We start from the raw sequence: 26,731 nt of genomic DNA, 5'->3' as shown, positions 1-26,731 counted from the left end.
TGGCTTACGTACAGTACATAGTTCCTCAAAATATTACTTGGACAGGCTTGAATTAAACTACACTTTTAAGGAATTGCATTTCAGTTGCTCTCTAGTGCTTGCCAGAATGATGCATCTGTAGAGAATTTGTGGAATAGAGAACAGCTTGCTTTTGTTACCGCCTTACTTACAATTGTATGGTAATGTGTACCTTGGCTTCAGAACCCTGAATGTTCAGTTATTGAGTAGATTCTGATTAATGAAAACCTTTGGATCTAATGTGAATTGAAAGCAGAGTCCTTGTCAGATGATAAAATTAGAAATTTGCAAATTAATGGTAAGAATGTAGGGTCAGCTTCTCAAAAAGGAAAAAAAATGTATTTCAGTACATTATGCCTCTGGGAAGTCTTTTCTACATGAACATATCTGCCAGGGGGCACTTGCCTGGAAAAGTTGTCTATTTTCAGAAAACTCCAGGGCATGTTCTTGACTCAAATGGGATGCAGGTGAGACCTTTTAGTTCTGTGTAACCTCCTAATATAATCCAAAGGATACTTGGTGATACATCATGGAAAGACAGTGAGGATCATAAGTATGGTATCTTCTCATTAGAATATATCTTTCACTGTTGCTCCTCCTGTTCACAGATTATTATTTTATATATAATATAAAATAGTATTTATATTCTGCCCTTCTCACCTGGCAGGGGACTCGGGGCAGATTACAATGTACATATACATGGCAAACATGCCATAGACACACAACATATATAGACAGAGGCTATTTAACATTTCAGCTTCATGAGGGTACCGGGGAGCTGTCGCTTCACTGTCCATTTGTGACACTGATGAAGTGCTTCCTCATTCTTTGCATGCCTGCTGGAGATTTTTATGGCATCGTAAATTAACCTCCCCGCAAAAACGGTACATAAATTTCCTACTTGACAGATGCAACTGTCTTTTGGGCTGCAAAGGTAGACAACAAGCTTCACAAATTGGTTACACCCCAGCATAACTTTTCTTCTAGTGTATTGACACTTTTTAGGTTAGAAGAAACTTTGATGGATTATGATATCTTTTTCTGCTTTTCAGAAGGCAAATATAAATCTTGCCCCTTTGAAATAGTATTAGGAATTCTGACAATTAAACTGATCTGCAGTTTCTTCAAGCCAGTCTGGGGGAAGTCAATAATACACATTTATCTTGCTGAATGTGTGGCTATAAAATGTTATGATGGCCATTGGTATGAATATTTCTAAAAAGGGATTAGACATACCTGTGGAGAACAAATCTTTTAATGATAGGTCACCATTATATGGAACTGGACTGTAATTGTTTCAAAGCAGTTTAGCTCTAAACACTAGTTTCTTGGGGAAGGCAGGAGACGCTAGCAGAGGATCATTGTTTTCATGGCCTATTTTATTAGATTTTCCATAGTTCATTACTATGTAAATGTGTATGTGAGAGAAAGATGGTTGTGGTAGATGAAATTTTGCTCTGATTCCTTAGGATAACCCTTATGTTTGCAAAACACGCAAGTACCACATTGACCCATAGAAAGCATTTAGTTTCCTTGGCTTGTGAACACTTTGGGAATCATCTCTTCCCTTTGTATGAGGTCCAATGTCCAAGAAACAACATTAGATTGCTCCTCTGCCACTGACATTTTATTGTGGTCAGCTGTTATTGGATATTAATTCACCATGTTCAGTGGTGAAAATTCTCAATGGCTGTGCAAAATCTGGCAGAAGAAATGGTCCCAAGGTCTGTGTGGCACTCAACAAGCTTTTTGAAAACCATCAGTGCCATGAGAGCAGATCACTGTGGCCTCCAGGCAATGGCTAATTTTTGTGCTGCCTTATTCTGCCCGAGAGCTGAGCCAGGCCTAGTTGGACCTCAGCCAGAATTAATTTGAAATGGAAATATTTGCAATAGATAGACCTCCTTGCATTTTTATTTAGTTGTTCTTTTTGCAGCTGATGTTCAATATCTTTTTTTTAATATTGACAAGAAGACATCTGAATAAATTGAAATGTTTATAAAGCGTAGGAGAAACCATTTACAATGCATTAGAAGCATACAGTTGGGTTTATTTCTTGTTAATGTTCTTTTGCAGGTGCTGGACTGGATTGAAAACCACGGTGAAGCCTTCCTTAGCAAACACACAGGGGTTGGGAAGTCCTTACATCGAGCAAGAGCTCTGCAGAAACGCCATGAGGACTTTGAGGAAGTGGCACAAGTAAGAAACATCCTTGGCATTACTTTAGGTGGTTGTCATTTAGGATGTAAAACATTGCTATTAAGAATCTTGTTTTAAAACAGAATGGACTAAAATTTTGACCAACATAAATTTGGCTACAGCATGTAGTTAGATAATTTCCTGGTTATTTTGCTTCAGAAATGTGACTGAAAAGAGGCTTCCCAGTTTTGTTGCTGAAATGTGAAATTGCTTGGTTCAAAATATGGATCTCAGCAGCTTGCGGTTCTTGCTTCCAGTAAAAGGCAAACATTACACACATCCTGAGTTCTCTTCCAAGACCATTTCTGATGAAATTCAGAGCCAGAGAATACTTTCCAATTAGCCACTTACCCAAATGTTGCTGAGCTTCTTCCCTCCCCAACACAATACTCGAATTATTGTTTTGATACCTTTGTAAAAGCCCTAGAACATACCATTTTTATCAGGACCCTAAGAGATCTCGCTAGATGTTGGAACCCCAGGAAATAATATATGTCCAAGGTTCCAAACATTTGGAACATATCTTATGATGATATTGGACTTGGGAAAGAAGGAATACTCAGGAACAGGATTGGTAGGAAGAATATGAAAAAGACCTTGGAGTCCCTCGTGGACAACAAGTTAAACATGAGTGAACAATGTCATGTGGCGGCTAAAATAGCCAATGGGCTTTTGGCTTGCATAAAAAGGAGTATAGTGTCTAGATCCAGGGAAGTCATGCTACCCCTCTATTCTGCCTTGGTCAGGCTACACCTGGAATCACACTGTGTCCAATTATTGGCACCACGATTTAAGGGAGACGTTGACAAGCTGGAATGTGTCCAGAGGATGATGACTAAAATGATCAAGGGTCTGGAGAACAAGCCCTATGAGGAGTAACTTAAAGGGCTGGGCATGTTCAGCCTGCAGAAGAGAAGACAGAGAGGAGATGGTTTGGGCCCCGCCTCTCTTCGCAATCACATCTCCTTCTATGGACCGGTGTGAACACTTAAGACCTTCCAGGGAGGGCCTTCTTTCACTCCCACCACCGTCACAAGTATGGTTGGTGGGGGTGAGAGAGAGGGCCTTCTTGTTGGTGGCTCCCCGCCTCTGGAACCCCCTCCCCAGGGAAATAAGACAGGCCCCATCCCTCCCCTCCTTTCGTAAGAGCTTGAAGTCCTGGTGGTTTCAACAAGCCTTTGAGCATGACCAGTTCTAGCCCAGCCCCAAACATTGTTGAATATAGCCTTATACTCCCTACCTATTACCCCGGTCATCCCTCTAATAGGCCCTGGAAATGAGCAGCCATAGACCCGTACCTGCTATTTCCATTAGCATGTTATAGCACTATACTTAATTCCCAGTCCCCTCATATTTTGAGTTTGCACTAGCCTCGGCCCGGCCTTTTTAATTGTTCTGAACAGGCAGGATTATTTTTAATATATATATATGTTATTGTGATAATTTTATGCTTATATAGTTTTGTTAATTTTATGTCATGCTATTTACTTTGTATGTTTTGGTGATGTTACTTGGAAACTGCTCTGAGTCCCCCTTGGGGAGATAGAGCGATATATAAATAAATTTATTATTATTATTATTATTATTATTATTATTATTATTATTATTATGAGGGCCATGCATAAATATGTGAGAGGAAGTCATAGGGAGGAAGGAGCAAGCTTGTTTTCTGCTGCCCTGGAGACTAGAATGTGGAAAAATGACTTCCAACTACAGAAAAGGAGATGCCACTTGAACATTAGGAAGAACTTCCTGACTGTGAGAGCTGTTCAGCAGTGGAACTCACTGCCCCAGACCGTGGTGGAGACTCCTTTGGAGGCTTTTAAACAGAGGCTAGATGGCTACCTGTCGGAAGTGCTTTGAATGCAATTTTCCTGCTTCTTGGCAGGGGGTTGGACTGGATGGTCCATGAGGTCTCTTCCAACTCTATGATTCTATGAAATAAGAGGCTTAAGCTGGTATGTTTTGCTTTTTTATTATCCAAACAATATCAGTATTCTGATAAAATCCAAATTTGATTGGGATACAGTAACCTCTGTACCAGAATGCAGAACTGAATATATACATGAAATTCAGGCTTAGATGCTGAAATTCCTCACTCCTTTACTAATATATTGGTACGAAGGAACTGTTTGACTAAGAGTGATAGCAATGATTGTAGATGTTCAGAATTAATCTACTATGCAATTTGGTAATTGCCAAATGAATGATTGAACCAAGTTAGTTATGTGAACGTTTGACAAAATGGCAAGCTTCCGTGACTCATTGTATGCCCTGAAAATGTTCTCTGTTGGTGTCTTGTGCAGCAGTCGTACATCTACACATTTACAGATAGATCTTTTTGGACTCAGCACCCCCCTCTCGTGCTTTTTCCACAGAACACTTATACCAATGCAGACAAGTTGCTAGAAGCAGCAGAACAGCTGGCTCAGACAGGAGAGTGCGACCCTGAAGAAATTTATCAAGCAGCCCATCAGTTGGAAGACCGGATTCAAGATTTTGTTCGGCGTGTCGAGCAGCGCAAGATCCTCCTGGACATGTCTGTGTCTTTTCACACCCATGTTAAAGAGGTAAGTAACCAACAAACCACAAAGGGAAAATGTCAGTCATAGTTCTGAGGATGAGTTGGCTCACCAGATCTTTTACCTCACTTTCAGACTGACTTGAAGAAGACCGCTTCTAGGTTTGAGCAAGCATTTGGTAGAGTAGCCACCAGTGGGTCATCTCCTCAGTTGGGTTTTGATAGCAGGGCTTCAAGCTATAGTAGCTAGCTGGGTCTAACCAACTTTTTAATTCCCTGCAGACAGTGCCCCAAAGTGATATTATGTCAAGGTACTGTCAGAAATTAAATTGGGGCCAGATTCCATATGCTTGGTGTTGCTCAAGGTGTTGGTACACCGAATCAAAAAATCAAGGGTTGCACGTGGCATTTCTAATGATCTCAGTCAGGGTACTGAGGCTCTGGCAGATGTCCTAGGATATCAAACCCTAATGCTCACCCCAGGCTTAAATCATATTTACCAGGGATTCCTAGAGGACACTGATTTCCTAGATCAGTCACAGTCTGGGTTTAGGCCTGGTCATGGCACCGAGACGGCGTTGGTCGCCTCGGTGGATGACCTCCGCAGGGAGCTGGACAGGAGGAGTGTGACCCTGCTGGTTCTCTTAGACATCTCAGCGGCTTTCGATACCATGGACCATGATGTCCTTCTGGGCCGGCTCTCCAGGATGAGTCTCAGGGGGCACGGCTCTGTCGTGGCTCTGGTCCTTCCTGGAGGGTCGTTCCCAGATGGTGAAGCTGGGGGACACCTGCTCGGACCCCTGGCCTTTGATCTGTGGGGTCCCACAAGGTTCCATTCTTTTTAACATCTACATGAGTTTTGAATTTCGGTGCCATCTCTATGCGGATGACACCCAACTCTTCTACTCCTTTCCACCTAATTCCAAGGAAGCCTCTCGGGTGCTGGACGAGTGCCTGACTGCTGTGACGGTCTGGATGAGGACGAATAAGCTGAGGATAAATCTTGACAAGACAGAGATCCTCCAGATCAATCGTAGGCCGGATCGGGGTATAGGGTGGCAACCTGTGCTTGACGGGGTTGCACTCCCCCTAAAATCACAGGTCCGCAGCTTGGGTGTCCTCCTTGAATCAGTGCTGACTCAAGGCGTTGGCGGTGGCTGGGAGGGCCTTTGCACAATTGAAGCCTGCAGAAAAGAAGACTGAGAGAAGGCATGATGGCTATGTACAAATATGTAAGGGGAAGTCATAGGGAAGAGGGAGCAAGCTTGTTTTCTGCTGCTCTGGAGACTAGGATGCGGAACAATTGCTTCTAATTACAGGAAAGGAGATTCCAGCCAAACTTAAGAAGAACTTCCTGACTGTGAGAACTGTTCAGCAGTGGAACTCTCTGCCCACAATGTGGTGGAGGCTCCTTTTTTTGGAGGCTTTTAAGCAGAGGTTGGATGGCCATCTGTTGGGGGTGTTTTGAATATGCTTTTTCTGCTTCTTGGCAGGGGGTTGGACTGGATGGCCCATGAGGTCTCTTCCAATGCTCTTGGGGTCTTCCTTTCGAACAGTTGTGAAGAAAAAGTGGGATTTTTAACTAGCGTACATAAATTGGCAATTCAACTATGCACAATCATTAGAACAGGGCATTATAATAATAAGAATGGCTATACTGAATTTGACTGGAGCTCTCTTTAATCCAGGATTCTGATCCATAACTGTGAGACATTCTCAATAGTTCTGGGAATTTCTCCCTCTCTCTTCCTCTGGCAGTAGTTTGTAAAGCTAAAATATCTGCTCCAAAGGGTACATGAGGAGGGATGTCAAAGAGAAAAAAAGATTTCTCCTTCTTATTGCAAATAGAAGCCATGTTTGCTACCGAGCATCTAGTGTTCAGCAGGGCATTTCTTCTGCATCTGGACTATCCGTAGTCCACAGTGAGTGTGCATCTTGCATAGAATTCCATGGGATGAATGTTTTTAATAAAAAGTAAATAACTTATTTACTTTTTAAAAAGCACAGTTAATTAAGGAAGCCACTCACCCAATGTTTTTGGCATTCACATAGCATATACTTCCTTTGTCTCCTCTTGCAGATTATTTACAATAGGCTTAATTCATAGCTGACTGTGTGAACAAATTGGTGCACATGAAGAGATGAGAACATTTCATTGATTGGCTTTTTTTGACCCCACTCATTGCTACAGCGAACAATCTTACATAAAAGCACATCATTAAAATTGCAGATTGCATATTCCCAAACTCACAGGAGCACTTAAAATTATATATGCCTAAAATTGTATGTGTGTGTAGCTTCGACTATCAACTTTTGGCAACCCCATGAATTTCCTAGATTTTTCTTAAGCCAGAAGTACTCAACTGTGGTTTTTGCCAGTTCCTTCCTCTGAAATATAGCCCAATTCATTGGCAATTTCCCATTCAAGTATTAACTGCGGTTCACCATGATTAGATTCAGGTAGGCATAGGTGGCTTTTGGGGTATTAAAGGTAAAGGTTTCCCCTTGACATTACATCTATTTGTGTCTGACTCTTTCGGATTGTGCTCATCTCCATTTCTAAGCCAAAGAGTTGCCGTTGTCTGTTGACATGGTACCTATTGATCACATTTGCATGTTTTGGAACTGCTAGGTTAGCAGAAGCTGGGGCTAACAGTGGGGGCTCTCCCTGCTCCCAGGATTGAAGCAGCTGACCTTTTGGTCAGCAAGTTCAGCAGCTCAGCGGTTTAACCTGCTGTGCCACCGGGGGCTCCTTTGGGGTATTACTTGCAGCTAATTCCAGTAGGAAGGTATTGATTCAAAGGTCTTATGCAACAATTAAGATCACCAACTGTGTAAAATCCCAACAAGAAGGTTCATCAATCAAAGTTTATAGTGTTGCCACTTGAATGCACCTTTAATATGGCTGGAGATTATATTTGATTATTATTATTATTATTATTAAACTTTATTTGTACCCCGCTAGCATCTCCCGAAGGACTTGATGCGGCTTACAAAGGCCAAGGCCTCAACACACGATACAACAATACAAAACCTAAGGCAAATTAAAAACAATTAAAGCAATATAAACAACAAGCAATAAATAATACACTAAGACACAATAAAACTGGGCCGGGCCAGAGTAATGGGTACAGGATTAAAAGGAGGATACTACTAAATATGATTCATAAACTTGGGAAGTGCATATAGACATATTGGAAAGTTGCTTAGCTTTTTCCAGATGCTCATCAACCTCATTTCCCTTCTCCTTTCCAAATCCCTTCTTCCTCTCAATTATGGCAACTTTCTATGATGTATTAAGGAAGTGTTTTAATGCATGTCAAGAGAATATGATAAAAAGCAATGCAAGTTGCTTTGCTGTCTGCAGTGGGATTTAGATGTGGTCAGGAGCAGACCTTGAAAAGTTTTGTTTTGTTTTTAACTACTTGCTGCCCAGGCTGGCCGAGAGATTTTTGAGTTATCAATCTAAAAATTAACTTTTGAACTTCTGATGAAGACTGGCCCTGCTTTTAAACAGGGGTGGGGGCTGTCATCATGCAGCAGATTTGATATGTCATGATGGAACAACAAATGGTTGTCTTCTTATTCTTGCATTTTTACCAGAAGAGATGGAAAGAGGTACATGCTGGGTTGGCTACCTCATGAGCCAAAATAATTTGGCTAATCAACAAAATAGTGGACCAATTATGCATAAAGTCTTAAAAAAATACATCATGTAAGCTTTTGTAGCTTCACTGTCTTCCTCGCCAAGCGAAGATATTAATTATCAAATAAGAGAAGAAAAGTCATGATGAAACAGACACTGACTGACATTTTTGTTTCAGGCATTATTTCATTGTCAGTTAAGATGGTCTAGAGAAGCAGTGGTTCCCCTTTGGTCCTCCAGGACTTCAACTCCCAGAAATCTCAATCAGTTTTCCAGCTGTTAGGAATTGTGGAAGCTGAACTCCTAAACACCTCGAGGATCAAAGTTTGGGAACTACTGGTCTAAAGGGATATACGTATATGCAAGCATGCAATGCTCCTTTTTGGACATGTTGGGACTGGTGACAACAGGAAGTAAGATACGGACAATTAAATTTTAAATCCATTACTAGGTGACGCAGTGGGTTAAACCCTTATGCCGACAGGACTGAAGACCGACAGGTTGCAGATTCGAATCTGGGGAGAGCGCAGATGAGCTCCCTCTGTCAGCTCTAGCTCCCATGCAGGGACATGAGAGAAGCCTCCCACAAGGATGGTAAAAGCATCAAAACATCCGGGTGTCCCCTGGGCAGCGTCCTTCCAGACGGCAAATTCTCTCACACCAGAAGCGACTTGCAGTTTCTCAAATTGCTCCTGACATGACATAAAAAAATTGAAATCCTGTCTGTCTCTGTCCTGTGCCAAGCTAACAGATTTTGGCTTTGATACTGTACACTGTGAGTTGCATAGATCCAATTTTTGAACTGCCATTTGTTGCATCATCTTAGATCCCAACATATTCGTCAGACTCCAGCTCACTGAAAGAGTTTCCAACTTGTACAATTTTCCTAGGCTATTTTTGACTAAGGACTAAGTGATAAAGGAGATAGGTAGATATGTAGAGTCATGCGAAAGGAGGTTGCCATTTGTGCTCTGATGTCTTGGGCCAGTCCTGCATGTGGTACATTGGAAAGCAGCCTGTCATCATCCATACTGGCTCTGTGTATATTGCATCTAGTGTATGTGATCTGTTTTGTATGCTTGTTAAAAGCACTATATAAAAATGGAATAGTTGTATTTTCACCACTAGCTTTGGCTTTTCGCTTCTAATTGTACTGGCATAAAAGTGATTGGAACTTGGAGAAAATAGCACTTGGCATCTTTCTCATTGTTTGGCGGATATATTTGTGCTGAATTATTTGTAGTGACATGGCATGTTCGTCATAGTCCGGTGTGGAGTGTTACATAAGTTTAGCCACATTGACCACAGTCAAATTCAGAGAGTCAAATTCACAGTCAAATTCAGAGAGCACCTTTCAGTGCTCTTGGCTTGTGACAACATACGTTTCTTTGAGTGTTAGTGGTAATCAGGTCCTCCCATCCTTAATAGTGGGAGGTGGAAATTCACTGCGGTACTCAAATTGATCATGAACTGAGCATTCTGCAAGGCCTTTGGCTCTCCCTTGTGCCAGCGATGGGCGAGAGAGTCATTTTCACAGCTGAAAAAAATGAAGTGTGCGTGTGTTTACAGCAACAGTTGCTTAGATAGAAATCTCAGTGCAAGAATTAATGGCCTAAGCGCTAGGCTAGTTCTAGAGTGTGGCTCGTCACCAGCCGCTGAGTCATGCAAATTTAGTGCTTTTCTTTGCTGCTCTTCAAAAGGTGCTTTGAGTAATGTCTGTGTATATGTCTGTATTCATAACTTTCTGACTGTCGGCCATACACGTGTGCATGGAAATGACTCCCTTTCCTTGGATGAAATGAAATTGGAAGGAGAGCAGGGCCAGATGTTTGCAAAGCAGGGCCAAATGCAAGGAAGCAGTCAATCCCTCTTCGGATGTGAGGGAATAGGTATCTCAAGTATGGATTCAAAAGAGGTCATGTCTGAACATATTTCCATGGTGCTTAGCACATCACAGCCCTTAGTTGCTTTTGAAACTAATGTCCAAGTAGTTGTTTCAAAACTCTTTTATTTTAGAGAGTGTAAGGCCGGTTACTTCCTTGGACTTGAGGATAAATCCCTTCTTCCATTTTATTGCTAAAATTGGAAGAACGGAGTTCTAACTAGGCGTTGGAGGAAGACTGGCAGGCATTTTCCAAGAGATTTCAGTTTTGTAGTCTTAGAAAGGGGTGTAGCAGCAGAAATCTATGGAAAATTATCTGTAGAGACCTATTTTTGATCTGCATGTTCTTCCACAGTAAAGTCATTTGTTTCCAGATAGACGGCAGTCCTGGCCTGGGTTGGTTTGTTGTGCCTTCCTCTTGACACATATCTCCCTTTTGCCCTCCCATCCATGCCCCTTTGAATACCACAGCACTGTTGGATTCAGCTGACCTCCAGTTAGACCGTTCAAGAGTCAGAGCTTCCTAGTTCTCAATGTCTATGCCACAGTTTTTAAGGTTAGCTTTAAGCCCATCTTTACATCTCTTTTGCTATCCATCGACATTCCATTTTCCATTCTTGAGTTGGGAGTACAATACTCCTTTGGGAGATGGTGACTGGGCATCCAGACAATGTGGCCAGTCCAGGAGATTTGATGGCGGGGGATCATTGCTTCAATGCTGATAATGTTTGCTTCTTCCAGCATGCTGACATTTGTCTGCCTGCCTTCCCAAGAGATTTGTAGGATTTTTCAAAGGCAACACAGATGGAATCATTCCAGAAGTTGAGAGTGACATTTGTAGATGGTCCATGTTTCACAGGTGTATAATAGAGTTGGAAGAACAATACCTTTATTAATAAGTATCTTGATATCCCTACGAATGTCCCGATCCTCAAACACTTGCTGCTTCGTTCAGAAAAATGCTGCACTTGCAGAGCTCAGATGGTGTTTTATTTCAGTGTCGATGTTAACTTTTGTGGAGAAGTGGCTGCCAAGATAGCAGAAATGGTCAACAGTGGCTTTTAGGTCTTCTGAATGTTATTTGCATGGATGTCTCATTATCTTCTGAATGTAAATTGCATGTCTCACTATGTGTGACTTAGGATTGTTGTGTGTATATTGGGGGAAGTGTGTGCGAGAGAGTCCATTGTTCAGAATAGGCAAAAAAGTCATATTTCACACCCAATGTAAATATAATACAGAATTCATTGATGTAGATACAACATGCTGACTTCCTGGGTCTTTCTAAGAAGTCTGAGACACATTCATAAAGATAAAATCTATTGGTGTCAATTAGTCCTAAAATTAAATGAAGCTTTCAATGTTTCAGTGTAGTGAATTTCTAAATACCAAATGGTATTAAGAACAACTGGAGAAATCCATTAGTTATATGCTTCCCATATATGCTTACAATTTTTATTTATGTCATTCTTATATGTGGTTGTATTGTTATATGTGTTTATTGTTTGCACTGTTTAGAAAATGTTGTGAGCCGCTTTTGAGTCCCATTCAGGGAGAAAAGTGGGATATAAATAAAGATTTCCTCCTCCTCTTCCTCTTCCTCCTCTTCTTCTTTCTCCCCGCAGAGGCATCTGGCAAAGTATTGCTTAAAGCGTAGTATTGATCATTCTTTCCCCACCTTTATACCATTATATTAGGAACAGGAGTCTTGCAGCTGGCCCCTCTCAATATCCTAAAATTTTGAAGTTTTTAAAAAAATCAGCTGAAAAGAAAAATGTAGGTCTCAAAAACCACTTCTGAGTTTTTGTGGTAAATTGTCTTTATGGACCCCAACCCTATGCAGCTGAAAAACTATCCAGAAAACAATGGGATGAGATTAGAATGTCATATCCAATTTCGAATAATGCCCAGCATGTAACACATAGTGAATTGGGAGGATCCCAAAATGGCCCTCCATCCCTCTTGTTTTTGCTCACCATCCTCTAGATATTTTGAACTATATCCCTTATTATTTGTGACCTTTGGCTGTTGTGGATGTTGAAGGGAGCTTTGATTCAAAATATTGGAAGGGACCCCATCTGGTTCAACAGTTTGCTCCGATTTAGCAAGCCATATGGAACTTGTTTAGGCTTCGGCAGTTTCCCACATTGCTGTTTGGGCCTTGTGCAGGGAACTTCCTTGGAGAGCTGAGATTCCTTGGAGAGTGCTGAGATGATGTATAGTGTTTCAGTTTCTGCCAGTACTAGTAAAGACTCGTAGAAGTGGTGAGCCTTTACATGGGGCTACAAAATGCTGGTGACAGTTGGAGGTTCGCTCATGTTTGTGTGCTCCTCACTGGCTAGCAACAGGCAGAAAAGGATTTGAACTCTATATTTGGTTTGAGATGACTGGCAAAGACCCATTATGACAAGTGCTGGAATTATGCCACCCATGAACGTATATGTATCTCATTTCTTAATGCATTGCTGATACCAAAGAGAACAGAATGAACTAAATGCCACCCAAAGGAATGGGTTTACAACCCAAAAGATCTTTTAAGTACGTGTTTAATATTTCAGCATAAACAACACATTTGCTCTCTAGAAGCTATATTTAAATCTCCTTTTCTCTATACAGTGCCAAATAGAAAGCAGCAAAAAAAAAAATCTGTGCACACGCTCAGGAGAAATATTCTATCTTGGTAATAAAGCAACCTGTCACCTTCAAAATGATTGATATGACAACATCCATGATCCCCGTACTGGATAGGGTTTATAGTTGTTGCAGTCAATAACATCTGGAGTTGGGCTGATTTCTCACTCATACAAGTTTCCTAACTATGCTACTAAACTTTTGGATCTAAATACACCAAAGTACTAGTTAAATATGTGAGCTCGAAGTCCCCAACAGAAATTGTGGTTCAGTTGTAATTACCTTTCGTGACCCCAGGCAAAATAACTTTGTCGCACTCTATGTAGCCTTGCTTTCTCAAGACTCAGTACTGACAAGGAACATTGCAAGATTGGAAGGAATTATACCTAAAAGGCTTTCAGCATTGAGGAACAAACTGTACTCCAAATATGAAACAATACTGTCTTAGTTCCCATTTTAAGCCCCATTACTTTCCTTAGAGAATGGGCAAAGTTACAAGACAAAATTTTGGAAAACCTAGTTGCAGTCAGTGCAAAATGTCATCAAAGTATTGGAACTCATTTCCCCCATTTCATCTTGATTCCGGGAAAGAGATGTACAAAGAATAAGAGCAAACCAGGGTTGATAGTAGTAGAGGCTAGGTACAAATTGTTGATGTGATGACTTGACATTTCTTCTGTACTGTTATCCTATTCATGACATGTAAATACAGTTCCAACAATCATAATAAAGGCATATATACTGTTGAGAGAATTCAAAGCTTCTTCCACCCAATCCTTTAGTAATAAGGCTGGAAGACCATTTTTAATCCAGCAGCCTCTTTGCAACCTGAATGCTTCTGGAAAGTTCATAATAATGTGAAATAATCCTTCACTTGCTTGTGTTCAGTTGTGTACTGCCTTATAACATGAAGGCTCAGTTGAGCCATATTGTCTTACAGTTGTGAATCCCCAAATAACACTGTAAGGTAGGTCTGGCTTATGGTTGCCACATTATATGTGGAAGGAATGAATTCTAGAAAACAAAGATTTGTCTAAAGCTGCCTAATGAATTAGTGATTGACATGAGAACTGTACATGGACTTTCCAATTGACAGATTTGAGACAGTGTGTTAAATCAGCCATGAGCAGGAGGTCTGCAGTTCAAGTATCAGGTCCACTGTAAACTCAGTAAGTGATCATTCTCCACATGTTTATGATTTTGATGGGCAAACCTATAGTTCTATTCTTCTGTGACATGTTGGGGGAAATGGTAAGGCAGACTTACGTGTTGTCCCCTTTTCTCTCTGTCTTGCTGTTCACGCATGCTCAGGAAGTGATTCGAGAGGCAGCTGCTGTTTACCTTGCCTGTTATAGGCAGGCATTCATGTCTACGGTAGGATCCATCAGTGAAAAATCCCACTCTTAGTTGCACTGTTTGCTGCATACTGCTACAACCCAACATTGAAAGTCTGTGTTCCTCTAGTTCTCCTTTACCTCCTCCCAATGCTGATGCTGCTAAAAAGCTTCTAGGTAGACAGGACGAAATAGTATAGTGTACTGCTATTACTACACACACACATAAAACACCTGAGTTTCTTAGGAAACCTCTGTCATAGATTTGAAGTGCATATGATTACTGGATGTATGATATTCATATTCATATAATAATTTTTCTTTAAAACATCAATGCATTCATTCATTCAATTTATACCCCATCCTTTTTCGCAGGCACTCAGGACGGCAGTACAAAATACTGTGAAGGGAGGGAGGAAAGGAAACCTTTAGCTCGACAAAGCAACATTCTTCAGCAATCTCCACTTTAGCCTTAACAATTTTTTTTTGCTTGTTTTGTGTTTTTAAAACACCCACAGCTCTGGACATGGCTAGAAGAGCTGCAAAAGGAACTTTTGGATGATGTTTACGCAGAGTCTGTGGAGGCAGTGCAAGAGCTGATCAAAAGATTTGGCCAACAGCAGCAAACCACTCTGCAAGTGACAGTGAATGTCATCAAAGAAGGCGAAGATCTGATACAGCAGCTGAGGTAAGACTTTGATTTAAGAGAACTGCTCCATGCAAATGTCTCTCCTTTTTCTCCCATAGCATGTAGTTCATGCACAGATATAAACATGTCCTGTTGCTTTTAAGCTTTGTTTTTCTGTCTCCCCTCCTCCACATTACTGACTGCTATGATCAAAGGTGCAGAAACAAACATGGCCCATTTATTGCATGCTATAGAGAGAACAAACCGATAATTCATTCTTCTCCTCCGCTCATTGGCTGATATGTCTTCCAACCTGTAATTCTGGCCAAATGCTTGCTACAGTGCCATGCAACCACAACTTTAAGACATCGGTTAATACAAATTAGGAGAACAAGTAATATAGAATTGCTTTTTAACCTTTGTTAAATTGTATATTTTAAATTGTTTTGAATGTGCTTAACAATTACATTATATTTTAGAGGTGATATTTGTATTATTATTTTTAGCTATATTGTATTTATTCATTTTGTAAGTCCCCTTGAGTCCTGATTTTTTGGGGGAAAGAGTATAGGTGGTGATGGTGGAGGAAATGATGATGATGATGATGTTTTTCTGTGCCCAGTAGTCATAACCTTGAGAAATATGTCACTCCAGTTGAAAGACAGCACATCACTAACAGCACATCACTAACAGATGGCTTACAAGATCAGAAACTTGTTTTCTTCAGAGCCCTGGGTGTTCCCTGAAAGGTTATTAGGAGTCTTTCACAAGATGAGCATTGGAGATCCAGATCTTTTTCAAAGATGTTTTACCCAGCCCTCCATGCCAACTCTAAAACGTTCTTTGCAGGAAATGTTTAGATTTTTTCTGAAGACCTTATCACATTAGAAAATACGCAATTTCTGAGACTTTCAGGATGATTTTGAACAGGTCCCGTCACATGCCGTTTATCCCATCCCGTCAGTCATCCATCAGAATCTGTCTGCAAAGCATCGCAGAAATGGATTATTTGCAGATGGAATTCTGATCTTGCTTTTTGAAAAACTACAGATTCTTCCATTGCTGAAGCACTGTTTTCTTGTGTGATAGGAAAACCAGAATTCATCCCATCAGCAACAATACTTTTTTTAAACGTCATAGAGTGATGTAGGGGGTGTTTTGAATGGTTTGGGATCCAGCCTTCTGTGGTGTGATGAGTCAATGCAGTATTTTCAAATCATAAGAATTGTAATAATCAGTCTCAATACAGTATGCATCCAATCCTTTAAAAATTGGGATTAATGTGATAAGGTCCGTAGTTATGTTCCAAGTCCATGGTGAGACACTCCATAGCACTGGTTCACATCGCCTACAATCTAGAGCCAAGAGCATCATCTGATGTGCAGATCAAAGCTTCCATTAGGCAAAACTTAGAAATATTACCTTTTGGGAGATGCAACTCAGGGGGATTCTGAAAGTTGTTGACCAAATACAGTTGCCCTAAGACTTTGCATTACACAGACTGAGCTGGAGAAGTCACTTCTGGGCAGCCAGATGACTTCCAGAGATGTCTAGACCCTAACTTTTACCCCACTTTAACTTGGTTTTACTTCGTCTTGGTAGAAGTTTGGGAAAACTCATGAATATCTCTAGAATTCTGGAGTAGACTTGCACTTTTGGATTGGTACGAATATCTGAGCTGACTCTGAATCTAAATGGGTCGTGGCTGTCATCCCATTTTCCCTGTGCTCCACAGCATGGGGAAAAGGGATCGACTCTTAGCTTTATTGTTGTTTGTTGCTGCAACAGTGGCCACAAAGCTCCAGAGAGCTTCTGGCTGTTGCCATGTACTTTTATGATGTCAGAAAGTGTCCTAGCAACAGCCATGAACTCTCCTGAGCTCTGTGACCATTGCCACAATGATGAATAACATAAAAAGTAAGGGTGATTATTCAGTGGGGCTGAACAAGCTTTGACCCAGTTGGGTGGATGAGGACTCCGTCCTGCCTAACAGTGGGATAGAGTTGGACAGTATAGCCCACCATGGCAGATCTGGAGAATTTCCACTCTGGACCAGCACCAGATTTTGTGGTCCTTATGGATGGGCTCTGAGACAACCATCTTAGGTAACATTTTTTTAGGTGCATCAGTGAAAGGATCCCATTCTCCTATGTTGGAGGAAAGAGCTTTCTATGTCTTTCAGCTTGTATTTCATTCCCTAAACCAATCTCCTGCTCTAAATGTGGTAGAGGACACCATGCTACTACTGAAGCAACATCAGTTGACTTCCATATATAGGATTGTAGTGTTGGTGAATCTTCTCCCTTGCATTAGTCAACATATTGTTTTGAGTTGGCTCTAACTGATTCAAGCTGTGTAGAAAATGAAGGCCCGTGGATGGGGATATGTGAGGGTACAGACTGATGAGATCAAAACAGTGGAGTCTTCTCCATCTTGGATATTCTCCCATTCACACCACATGTTCTTATTCAAGATTTCCACTCTGTTTTCCTGTAGGGATTCTGCCATCTCGAGTAACAAGACCCCCCACAACAGCTCCATCAATCATATTGAGACAGTCCTTCAGCAGCTGGATGAGGCCCAGTCACAGATGGAGGAGCTTTTCCAGGAGCGCAAAATTAAGCTGGAACTTTTCTTACAGTTAAGAATATTTGAGAGAGATGCCATTGATGTAAGCTTGCAATTCATATACTAATGGTTTTATTACACCTTTCATTTCCCACTATTGGGGTGGACTGGGGTAGAAATGGGTGTTTCACTTCAAGAACGAAACGGTAATGAAGCTGTTAATACTTTTTTCTTGATTGATTGGGCTTCCCTTAATCTTCCACCAGGTGAGATGAAATTGGATACATGGGTGGTAATCTTAGTGTTAATGCAGACATTTATGGCCTTAGGAAATATCAATCTATTTTGCTGTCACATAGGCTGAATTTACAGCCGTGTGCTACCTGTTTCACAAAGATGCTATATGAATGCATGAATATTTGCCGAGTTAGCAGTGAGAGAGTCAAAGGTCCTATCTGTTAGACATAAAATAAATCCCTGTGTTAGCCTCCTCCAGTGGTGACTGTACACTGGAGTCTTTACAGTTTGAGCTTCAGTGAGGGAATGAATAAGCAAGAGTGAATTTGGCATCCCTTATGACAGATTATTCTGGGTTTTCATTTGACTGCTTGCTGTCTCATTTCCTTCTGGGGTTACCATGTGGTTAAACCAGTGGTTCCCGACCTGTGGGTCCCCAGATGTTTTGGCCTTCAACTCCCAGAAATCCCAGCAGCTGGTAAACTGGCTGGGAGTTCTGGGAGTTGTAGGCTAAAACACCCGGGGACCCACAGGTCGGGAACCACTGGTTAAACCATCATCCCTGAGTATCCTGCCAATCTCCTTAAAATGTTGTTGATATTATCTCTGGTCAGTTTAAAAGTTTCTCCTTTGCCTTTTTAGTGATGAGGCATTGGTCCAACATATTCAGCAGGGCCTAACAAATCTAAGCTATTCATATTTGACTTTCCACTTCTCATTCAGACTGCCTATTCTGTCTAGTTAGATGGCCCTTCGCATGTACACAGGTAGTGGACTAAATCTAGTTATTATTTCCAAATAGAATTGACACAGATAGCTTTGAGATAGCTTTGAATGTGGTTTTCCTGCTTCTTGGCAGAGGGTTGGACTGGATGGCCCACGGGGTCTCTTCCAACTCTGATTCCATGATACATTGAATCAATAAGCCAACATTTTCATGCTTAGTTGATTCAGTGGGTCTACTGTAGCTGAGACTACCCATGGGATGTAAACTAGTGTTTATAAATTTCTATGCCATCTTCCATTTCTCAAGTTGATTATCTCCTGTCCTCATATATGCATTTACTGCACCTCCATAGAAACGATCAATGTGAACATGCTACCTTCTTTCCGTGAGTCTAGAAATCTCATGATGGTTCCCTGGTAGGTTTGACTTGGCCCTTATAGAGTCTGTGAGCTCTTTTTACTGAACAGTCCTTTAAAAGGCATTTGAATTCTTTTTGATATACCAGCCTGTGTTGTATTTCGTCATATATGGCCAGCCCATTTGCTGTGGTCAGAGACACAGCATCCTCGAAAAAATGAATACATATATATGGTTAAGGTTTCCACTTGACATTAAGTCTAGTCATATCGAACTCTGGGGGTGGGGATCTCATCTTCATCTCTAAGCCAAAGAGCTGATGTTGTCCGTAGATACCTCCAAGATTATGTGGCCAGCATGACGGCATGGAGTGCCGTTACCGTCCTGCCAAAGCAGTACTTATTGATCTACTCACATTTGCATGTTTTCAAACTGCAAGGTTGGCAGAAGCGGGGGCTAACAGTGGGAGCTCACCTCACTTCCCAGATTTGAACTGCTAACCTTTTGATCAACAAGTTCAGCAGCTCAGTGGTTTAATCCGCTGCATCTCTCTCTCTCTCATTCTCTCTCTCTCTATATATATATAATCTGAAAGAACACCTCTCTAAGAATTTCAAGGTCCACCAACACAACTCTGTGACCATCTACCAGTGGAAGTTGAATGTTGAGTTGTACTGGAGAACCTGGAGAACATTTTAATCAGTCCTGCAAATAATGAAATTTGCAAAAGTCAAATGTCCAGATGCAGAGGGCCAACTGTATATTGAAAGACCTTCTCTTATTTTTAATTTCTGTAACTTTAGATAATTTCAGATCTTGAATCCTGGAATGATGAGCTCTCTCAGCAGATGAATGATTTTGATACTGAGGATCTTACGATAGCAGAGCAAAGGCTTCAGCATCATGCAGACAAAGCCCTGACCATGAATAACCTGACTTTTGATGTCATCCACCAAGGGCAAGATCTCTTGCAGTATGTCAATGAAGTGCAGGCCTCTGGTAAGATCGATTGGTCTCAATGTAACCAGGTTAATGGATTTGTAGGGATTATTGAAGTTGAGGTCACAAGGTGTCACGGCATTGTGCTTCTTAAATATTTTATTTTTCTAAAAGAATTGGAACATACTGGGTGCTTTCTGCTTGAAGGAGAAAATATATTTTTATTTCAAATACATAGAATACAAACTTTTGTTTTCCTCTATAATACAATATAGTTTCCCAGAAATTAGTGGATGTTGTAGCTTTTATAGTAGACATAGAAAGGTGTTATTTTTAATTGGGCATTTAGAGCTACCAAGTTTGCATTCTTATATTTCCCTAATAAGCAGGAATGTTGAATGCTGTAATCCTGAAACTGTAGGTACAGAGGCTACAGGCAAATTTAACATATGAATATTCTGTTTAGGTTTACCTACCATGAGTAGTATCCCCTTTTGCAAATATAACAAATAACACTTGACATTCTTGGTACACATCTCCTGCCCCAGTTCAGAAGAAATTTGGAGTTTCACCCTGAGAATTATTAGTTGAAAAAGGCAAGGTGCTCCTGAATATACTGAACAAGTTTCAGCTAGTACTTGAATCTCAGCCAGCATTATTTAGCATGTCATTATATTAACTAGTTAGCTATAATTTACATGGAGAGGGGTATTAGTTTGCATATATGTCTTCATACTTCCACTGAATTTTTAGGTTTATGCAAAGTGGTATTTCCCATTACTCATTTGTTTAACCTCTTTGCATACTAAATATATCACTGGAAATGTGCAAGTATTTATTTATTGACTGGTGCAGTCATTGGGGTGGAGCACAGCTACTCTGTTATCAGAAGGGCACTTCAGGTTCATGGAATGGACCAGGATCCAGTGTAGGCTTGCTGTGAAGGAAGCCTTCCACCAACAGAAACCATGCTTGTTGTCTTCTGCATGACTCTCATTCTATTTCAGAGAAGCCCTGAGCTATCTAGAACAATGTTTTAACGGGTCAGGGAAGGAAAAACCATGAAGTTCACCTTCTTCATCATGAACAGAATTTGGATATATTACTGTGGATCTAACACACTGTGTGGAAAGCATAATGGCACACAAGACCAGGGATATGTTTTATTGTGATTATTTTGCCTCCACAATCACAAAGTGAAAGGAAAATACTAAAAATCTTGGTCCATGTAGAAAGTAAAAATGCAATCCACATAGGCTCCTACCCTAGTTATGTTAGTCTGATACAACCATCTCAACTTGCACTGTCAATTTTTGTGTGTGGAAGGGTTATGTTTAGTTGCACCTTGAAAACGTCTGGTTCTCATCTCCGGTTCTCAACCTATGGTTCCACAGATGTTTTGGCCTTCAACTCCCAGAAATCCTAACAGCTGGTAAACTGGCTGGGATTTCTGGGAGTTTTAGGCCAAAACACCTGGCTACCCACAGGTTGAGAGCCACTACTATAGCTGAATAGAAGTCTTTATAATAAATATACACACACTGAGGTTGTTTTCAATCAGTTGAACCCAAAACATTTGCAATCATAGAACACTATTGTGACGATGTGTAAGTTTTATTTCTTTGGTTATGTGTAGTTTGGATAGTGGTTTAGGGATGGTAAGTATGTAGGATTGTGTTTTGTTGGAGATGGTGGCTTGGCGTTAGCTGAGTTGCCATAGCAACAGGGGCGGAGCCAACTGCCTCTTCAGGAGGCAGCTGTTTTAAAAAGTCAGTCAGTACGCCAGTGAGCTACTGGGAACACTGAGTCTCTAGGTGGAGATTCAGGGAATGTGTTTGTAGCCGGTGTGCTATAAGAAAGACTGAATCTCAGGGTGGGGATTCAGGGAATCAATTGGTGACCAAAGTGGTTGCAGAGAAGGACCCGGTAGTGAGAGAGCTACAGGGGGTTGTTGATTCTAAATTAAGAATCAAGGTTTGGCTGGGTTTAAGCCTGTTGTACCTGCTGTGAAACGTTTTGAAGTCTGTGCCTGAGATTACGCATGAAACCTTTCCAATGTAACCATCAAGATTTGTGCCTCTTTTGAAGAAACAGTTAAACATATGTTATACTCCTGTTAAAATAAACTTGCTACTGTTCTCCTCAAGCCTTGCCTGATACAGTTTCTCCTAAGTTGAACAGCCTGTAATAGTAAAGTCAAGCCAGGAAAGTAAACGCTACGCTATCAAATAAATAAAGCCTTCTGTAATTAACAGTCCCTTTATAAAATAGCTCCTAGGTTGATATTGATCGTTGCCTGGCTTCCCTCATAGATTAGGTGGCAGTGGGTGTTTTACCACTCGCACCTTCACATTTGGTGGCATTCGGTGGCATTAAAACGGTCTTCTTCACAATTGGTGGCAGCAGTTTAACAACTCCTTTATAACTATCATATAACATCCACAAGGTTTTAGATATGAAAAACACAGTAGAAAACAGAGTTTAGACTTAGCAGCAGCTGCAAAACCAGGAGACCTCCTATAGTTTTACAACCCTTCAGTTGAGGTTTTGGAATAAGACCCTTGGGCTGCAGTCCCATTAATGTTAATTCATGGACGATGGTTTCAGGTGTGGAGCTGCTCTGCGACAGGGATGTGGACATGGCAACACGGGTTCAGGATTTGCTGGAATTCCTCCACGAGAAGCAGCAGGAGCTGGACTTGGCTGCAGAACAGCATCGGAAGCACTTGGAACAATGTGTGCAGCTGCGTCACCTTCAGGCTGAAGTCAAGCAGGTATGGGACATTCTGCCACCTCTTCCATAGCTACTTTTCCCAGTGAAGTGATTTACGTTTCCCCAAATAATGACTTTCAGGTAGTTGCGTGCATCTGTTTGCAGAACACGCAGCTATCTTGTGGCAGTTTTGTTATTTTGAAAAATGAAACAAAAGACCTTCCATTTCCTCCTGGCCTTGGATTGTCAAAATTCTCTTTTAAAAAAAGCTCACAACAACCACAATAACTAAAACACAAACATCACGGTAAGAAGTTACCCTCAGGCAAGTGCCACTGAAATTAATGGGAGCTGACTAGGATACAATGGATTTAGCACTGGCTCAGCTCCCATTTCTGTAATGAAGTGGAAATGTATTGATCTGATGGATAGGATGTTTACAATCTAACTTACATAAATAAAAATGCAATTCAGAATGGACTTAAGAGAATGAAATCCATAGGTATGAAACAAATGGAATAGTTAACATTATTTGAATTCGATTTTCAAAATTGGTCATAAACTAGTTGCTGCAATTTACTGCAATTTCTCTATTTAAAAAATCCGTTTGAATCCGAAAGATACGTTTTTCAGATGATCTTAAAAAACAGAAACAAATAGGAGATGGGTAATGCCTTTTGAAAGGAACATTAAAGTGTTCCAAAAGTGGGACATAAATGACACAAGCTTCTGAATCCCCCAGATTTTTCATTAGGCATAATGGTACAAACTTTAGAGGATCGGGGAAGAAACAAAATCTGGATAGAAAAACTAGGACCGTGTGTTTGGGCAGTTGCAAGATGGATACTGCAGACTCAGTGAATACAAGATGTGTTAAAGATACTGGGTCTTACCTCTGTATTTATTTATCTTGTCAGAAGCGAATTGGAAATACAGTTATAATGTATAGAAAAACCTTAAACAAATTTAAAAATTTGGCATTGTACTAAATGTCCTGTGACCAGAAGCTGGCCACTTCAAGTGCCTCTGGTGTCGCTGTAGGAAGGTTCTCTGTTGTGCATGTGGCAGGGCTCAGTCTGCATTATAATGAGTGGTCTGTGGTTTGCTCTTCACCACATTCGCATGTCACGGACTCCATTTTCTAGCCGTATTTCTTAAGGTTAGCTCTTCATCTCATGGTTCCAGAGCACAGTCTCTTCAGCTCCTTCCAAGTCACCAAGTCTACTGGATACCCAGGGAGGAGTTTCTCATCTCATCTCAGCCACTGATTGAGATGCTGGGCTTTAGCCTGCCACTTTTGGACTCTCGCTTGCTGAGGTGTTCTTGCAAGTATCTCTGTAAATCTTAGGAAGCTTTTTTCTTAATTTAAGGTGTTGGCTTGGTGTCTGATATACAAACAGAGGATGGGCCAGAGTTGCCCATGCCTTGGTTCTTTCATTACAGGCTGATACTTGCCAACAGATGTCAACTGGTGCAATATCAGGTAAACAGTATAATTTCTCCAGTGGTGTAGGGTGTAGATATCCTGTGATAATGTCTCATTAAGAGCTACATCCACAGTTTTAACGTGGTGAGATACATTCCACACTTATCTCGGTGGGATGTGGTGTAAATAATATCTTTCTTTCCCCTCCAACCATGAGAACTGCTCACTGGCCTTTTTCACTAGCTCACTAATTCTTTATGTGACCTAGAGGAAAGACACAGAGCAACAAAGCTGTCTTTATATCAGCAAAATCGGTGATTAAATGTAGGTGTTCCATTAATAGAAAACAAAAAGAAAATTGCCAATTGTTATTGTTACCTACTGGTTTGAGATAATTGACATTCACAGTGTGGAAGAGTCCCTTTTGGATGCTGAAAGACTATAATGGAGCAGCCATTCAGAATATCCATCATCGCATTGTAATGCCATTTAATAGTTCTTGTTTTTTTACAGTACATATTGCTGGAATTGTCTCTTAAAATCCTAATTACTTTTTAAAGAAAGGAAGGAAGGAAGAAAAATAGATTACTGTTCTCTAATTTTAACAGTGGAGAGAATTCCCAGGTCAAGTTTTGCTTCCAGACATCACATTGTTGTAGTGTTCAAGGGAATAGAAAGCACTTCGATCTTCTCACATAAGTGACCTTGATATAAAAATACCCATTTCATTTTCAAGCCAGGAAGGAAGATGTCTCGCTGTTTTTTCTTTGAGGTAGAGAAAGCTTCACTGCTCCCCAGGTGCCCGGACAGATTGAGTAAACTATGTTTTACAGATGGTTGTATTGGTTTCCTGCAGCCCTCAATGCCCAGTTCCCTTAGCTAATAATTGTGACTTCCTGCCAGATTGGCTGCGGTTGGCCTGAGAGGTACCTAAGGATACTTCTTTTCCAGCAGTTAATACAAACTTTCGCTGAGCTAAAATGGCAGGTGGTAGGAATAAACTGGCAAAACATACCGTGGCATTACTGTTTTTAAAAGTGCATTGCAAAGAAAAGTAGACTGTTTGCAAGTGATGGTTTCTTATTTAGGTTTTACATTTTACTCTGTGCTTTGTATCAGGCATTCATTATACACTGGTTCTTAATGATGTCCTTTACTTCACTCAATTTTTAAGACCCACAATTTTTGCTGGAGCATTTCTTTGTGAATTTGTGCTGCTTCTCTATAATTATGGGAGGGAGCAAAACATGCTGTACTTCACAGCGATTGCAAGGGTTTCATCACCATAGGACTTTGTGAGCTTGTCTATTTTTAGCATTCCCAAATTTTATTATTCAGGTCCACATCCACTGTGAGCATTTCATTCTTAATCGGAAAAGCATGCAGCAAATGTGCTGAGCGACTACTATGAAGAACCTAGTAATTTTGTTTGGTCCATAGGCGAGGGTATAACAGAGGCATCTATTAATAGGACAAAATGAGATTCATCTCTTTGTTTGTAATTTTTCTGGGGAGATAAAAAGATACATTGTGATTTTTGCTATAAAATGACATTGCTTGTAGCAATTATTTATCATTACACATTTTCTTGTATGGATCTAAAGCAGGGTTTCCCAAACTCCCCCCCCCCCCTTTTTACCAGGGACCACTTGAACAGGGAATACTTTGACCAGGGACCACACTCCAACATTTGTACCAAAAGGGTTACGAATCCATTTTTGATCAACTTTAGATTTGATTTGGTTATTCAGGGTGCTGATTCAGAAAAGTGCATTGGATAGATCACATCAGCACTAGTTTATGATACAGAACATATGCCACCCAGTAATCACCATCTGCTTGCCCACAGAAAACCATATTTAATAATCTAGAGCTGTTGTGGTAGTAGTACTCTTTCATGGGTAGTCAGCTTCTCCCCTCCCGCCATCCCCGTTGCTGTGGCACTCTAAGAGGGTTTTGCAAGACCAGTCGCTATCGTTGCTGCGTGGTTTTAAGGCAATGGAGTAGTAGCTGTCACTGGAAGCTGGCAATGGAGGCCGTGGACCATATTTTAGTTCTTGCGGGCTACTGGTGGTCTACAGCCCACAGGTTGACAACCACTGATCTAAAGCTAGTGAACACTTACCGAAATTAAGGGTTGTGTTGTGAGCTGTCCCCATTCCATCAATCTCTACCCATTCCCTCAGCCTTATAGATCTGCATACATGATACCTGATAATTGCAAACCCTGGCACACAGTAGAACTTTCAGAATTGGAAATAAATCTCTGTTACTAGTGATAAACCCTAATTCTTATCATGTGAGACAATTTTAGTGCTATGATTCCACTTTAACTGCCATGTCTTCATCCTATGGAATGCTCAGGTTTGTATCTCAGTCAAACGCCCAATGCCTCCCTTTCCCGTAAACAACCAATCCCAGTTGTTAAAATGGAAATAATAGCACTATAATTCTGTAATGTGAATGGGTCCCAGATCTGAGTGAGTGAGAGGAGAAGGTGGAGGAAATACACAATCCACGACATGCGAGTTCAGAGAAAAGCAAACTACAGACCATCTGCTGCGATGCAACCTGAGTCCTGCTACATGCACAATGGAGGACCTTCTTATAGTAACACCAGAGGCACTCCAAGTGACCAGCTACTGGTCAAAGGACATTTAATCAACTACCAAGCTTGCAAACTTTGTGTTTTGTTTGTTTGTTTGTTAAAAATGCAATACAACTGTTTGGCTTGCTCCTGACCCGATAAATAAAATAACTTATTTATTTTAGTTGAATGCTGCCTTTCTTCTGGTATGGAAACCAAGATGGCTTCCAGTGACAGTCCATTAAAACCATTCACAATAATATTTTTTAAAAATCAAAATCACATAAACAATAAAATATTTTGCAAACAAAAAGAAGT

At 40.8% G+C, this 26,731-nt stretch overlaps 1 protein-coding gene across 5 annotated transcripts in view; it reads left to right on the top strand.

Annotated features, from left to right (window-relative positions):
- The window catches only part of TRIO (trio Rho guanine nucleotide exchange factor), a 373,539-nt gene that overhangs the window by 183,678 nt on the left and 163,130 nt on the right, over positions 1-26,731 (top strand). For all 5 annotated transcript variants that reach the window (XM_060774659.2, XM_067467537.1, XM_067467536.1 and 2 more), the window contains exons 10-15: positions 2,095-2,217; positions 4,596-4,787; positions 14,750-14,919; positions 17,356-17,530; positions 19,552-19,747; positions 22,295-22,461. In XM_060774659.2, the coding sequence (XP_060630642.2) occupies positions 2,095-2,217; positions 4,596-4,787; positions 14,750-14,919; positions 17,356-17,530; positions 19,552-19,747; positions 22,295-22,461 (1,023 nt within the window). The remainder of the gene's footprint in view (positions 1-2,094; positions 2,218-4,595; positions 4,788-14,749; positions 14,920-17,355; positions 17,531-19,551; positions 19,748-22,294; positions 22,462-26,731) is intronic.

Source organism: Anolis sagrei, chromosome 4 (assembly GCF_037176765.1).
Source record: "Anolis sagrei isolate rAnoSag1 chromosome 4, rAnoSag1.mat, whole genome shotgun sequence".
Classification (NCBI taxonomy): Eukaryota; Metazoa; Chordata; class Lepidosauria; order Squamata; family Dactyloidae; genus Anolis; species Anolis sagrei.
This window is presented reverse-complemented; position numbering and strand designations above follow the sequence as displayed.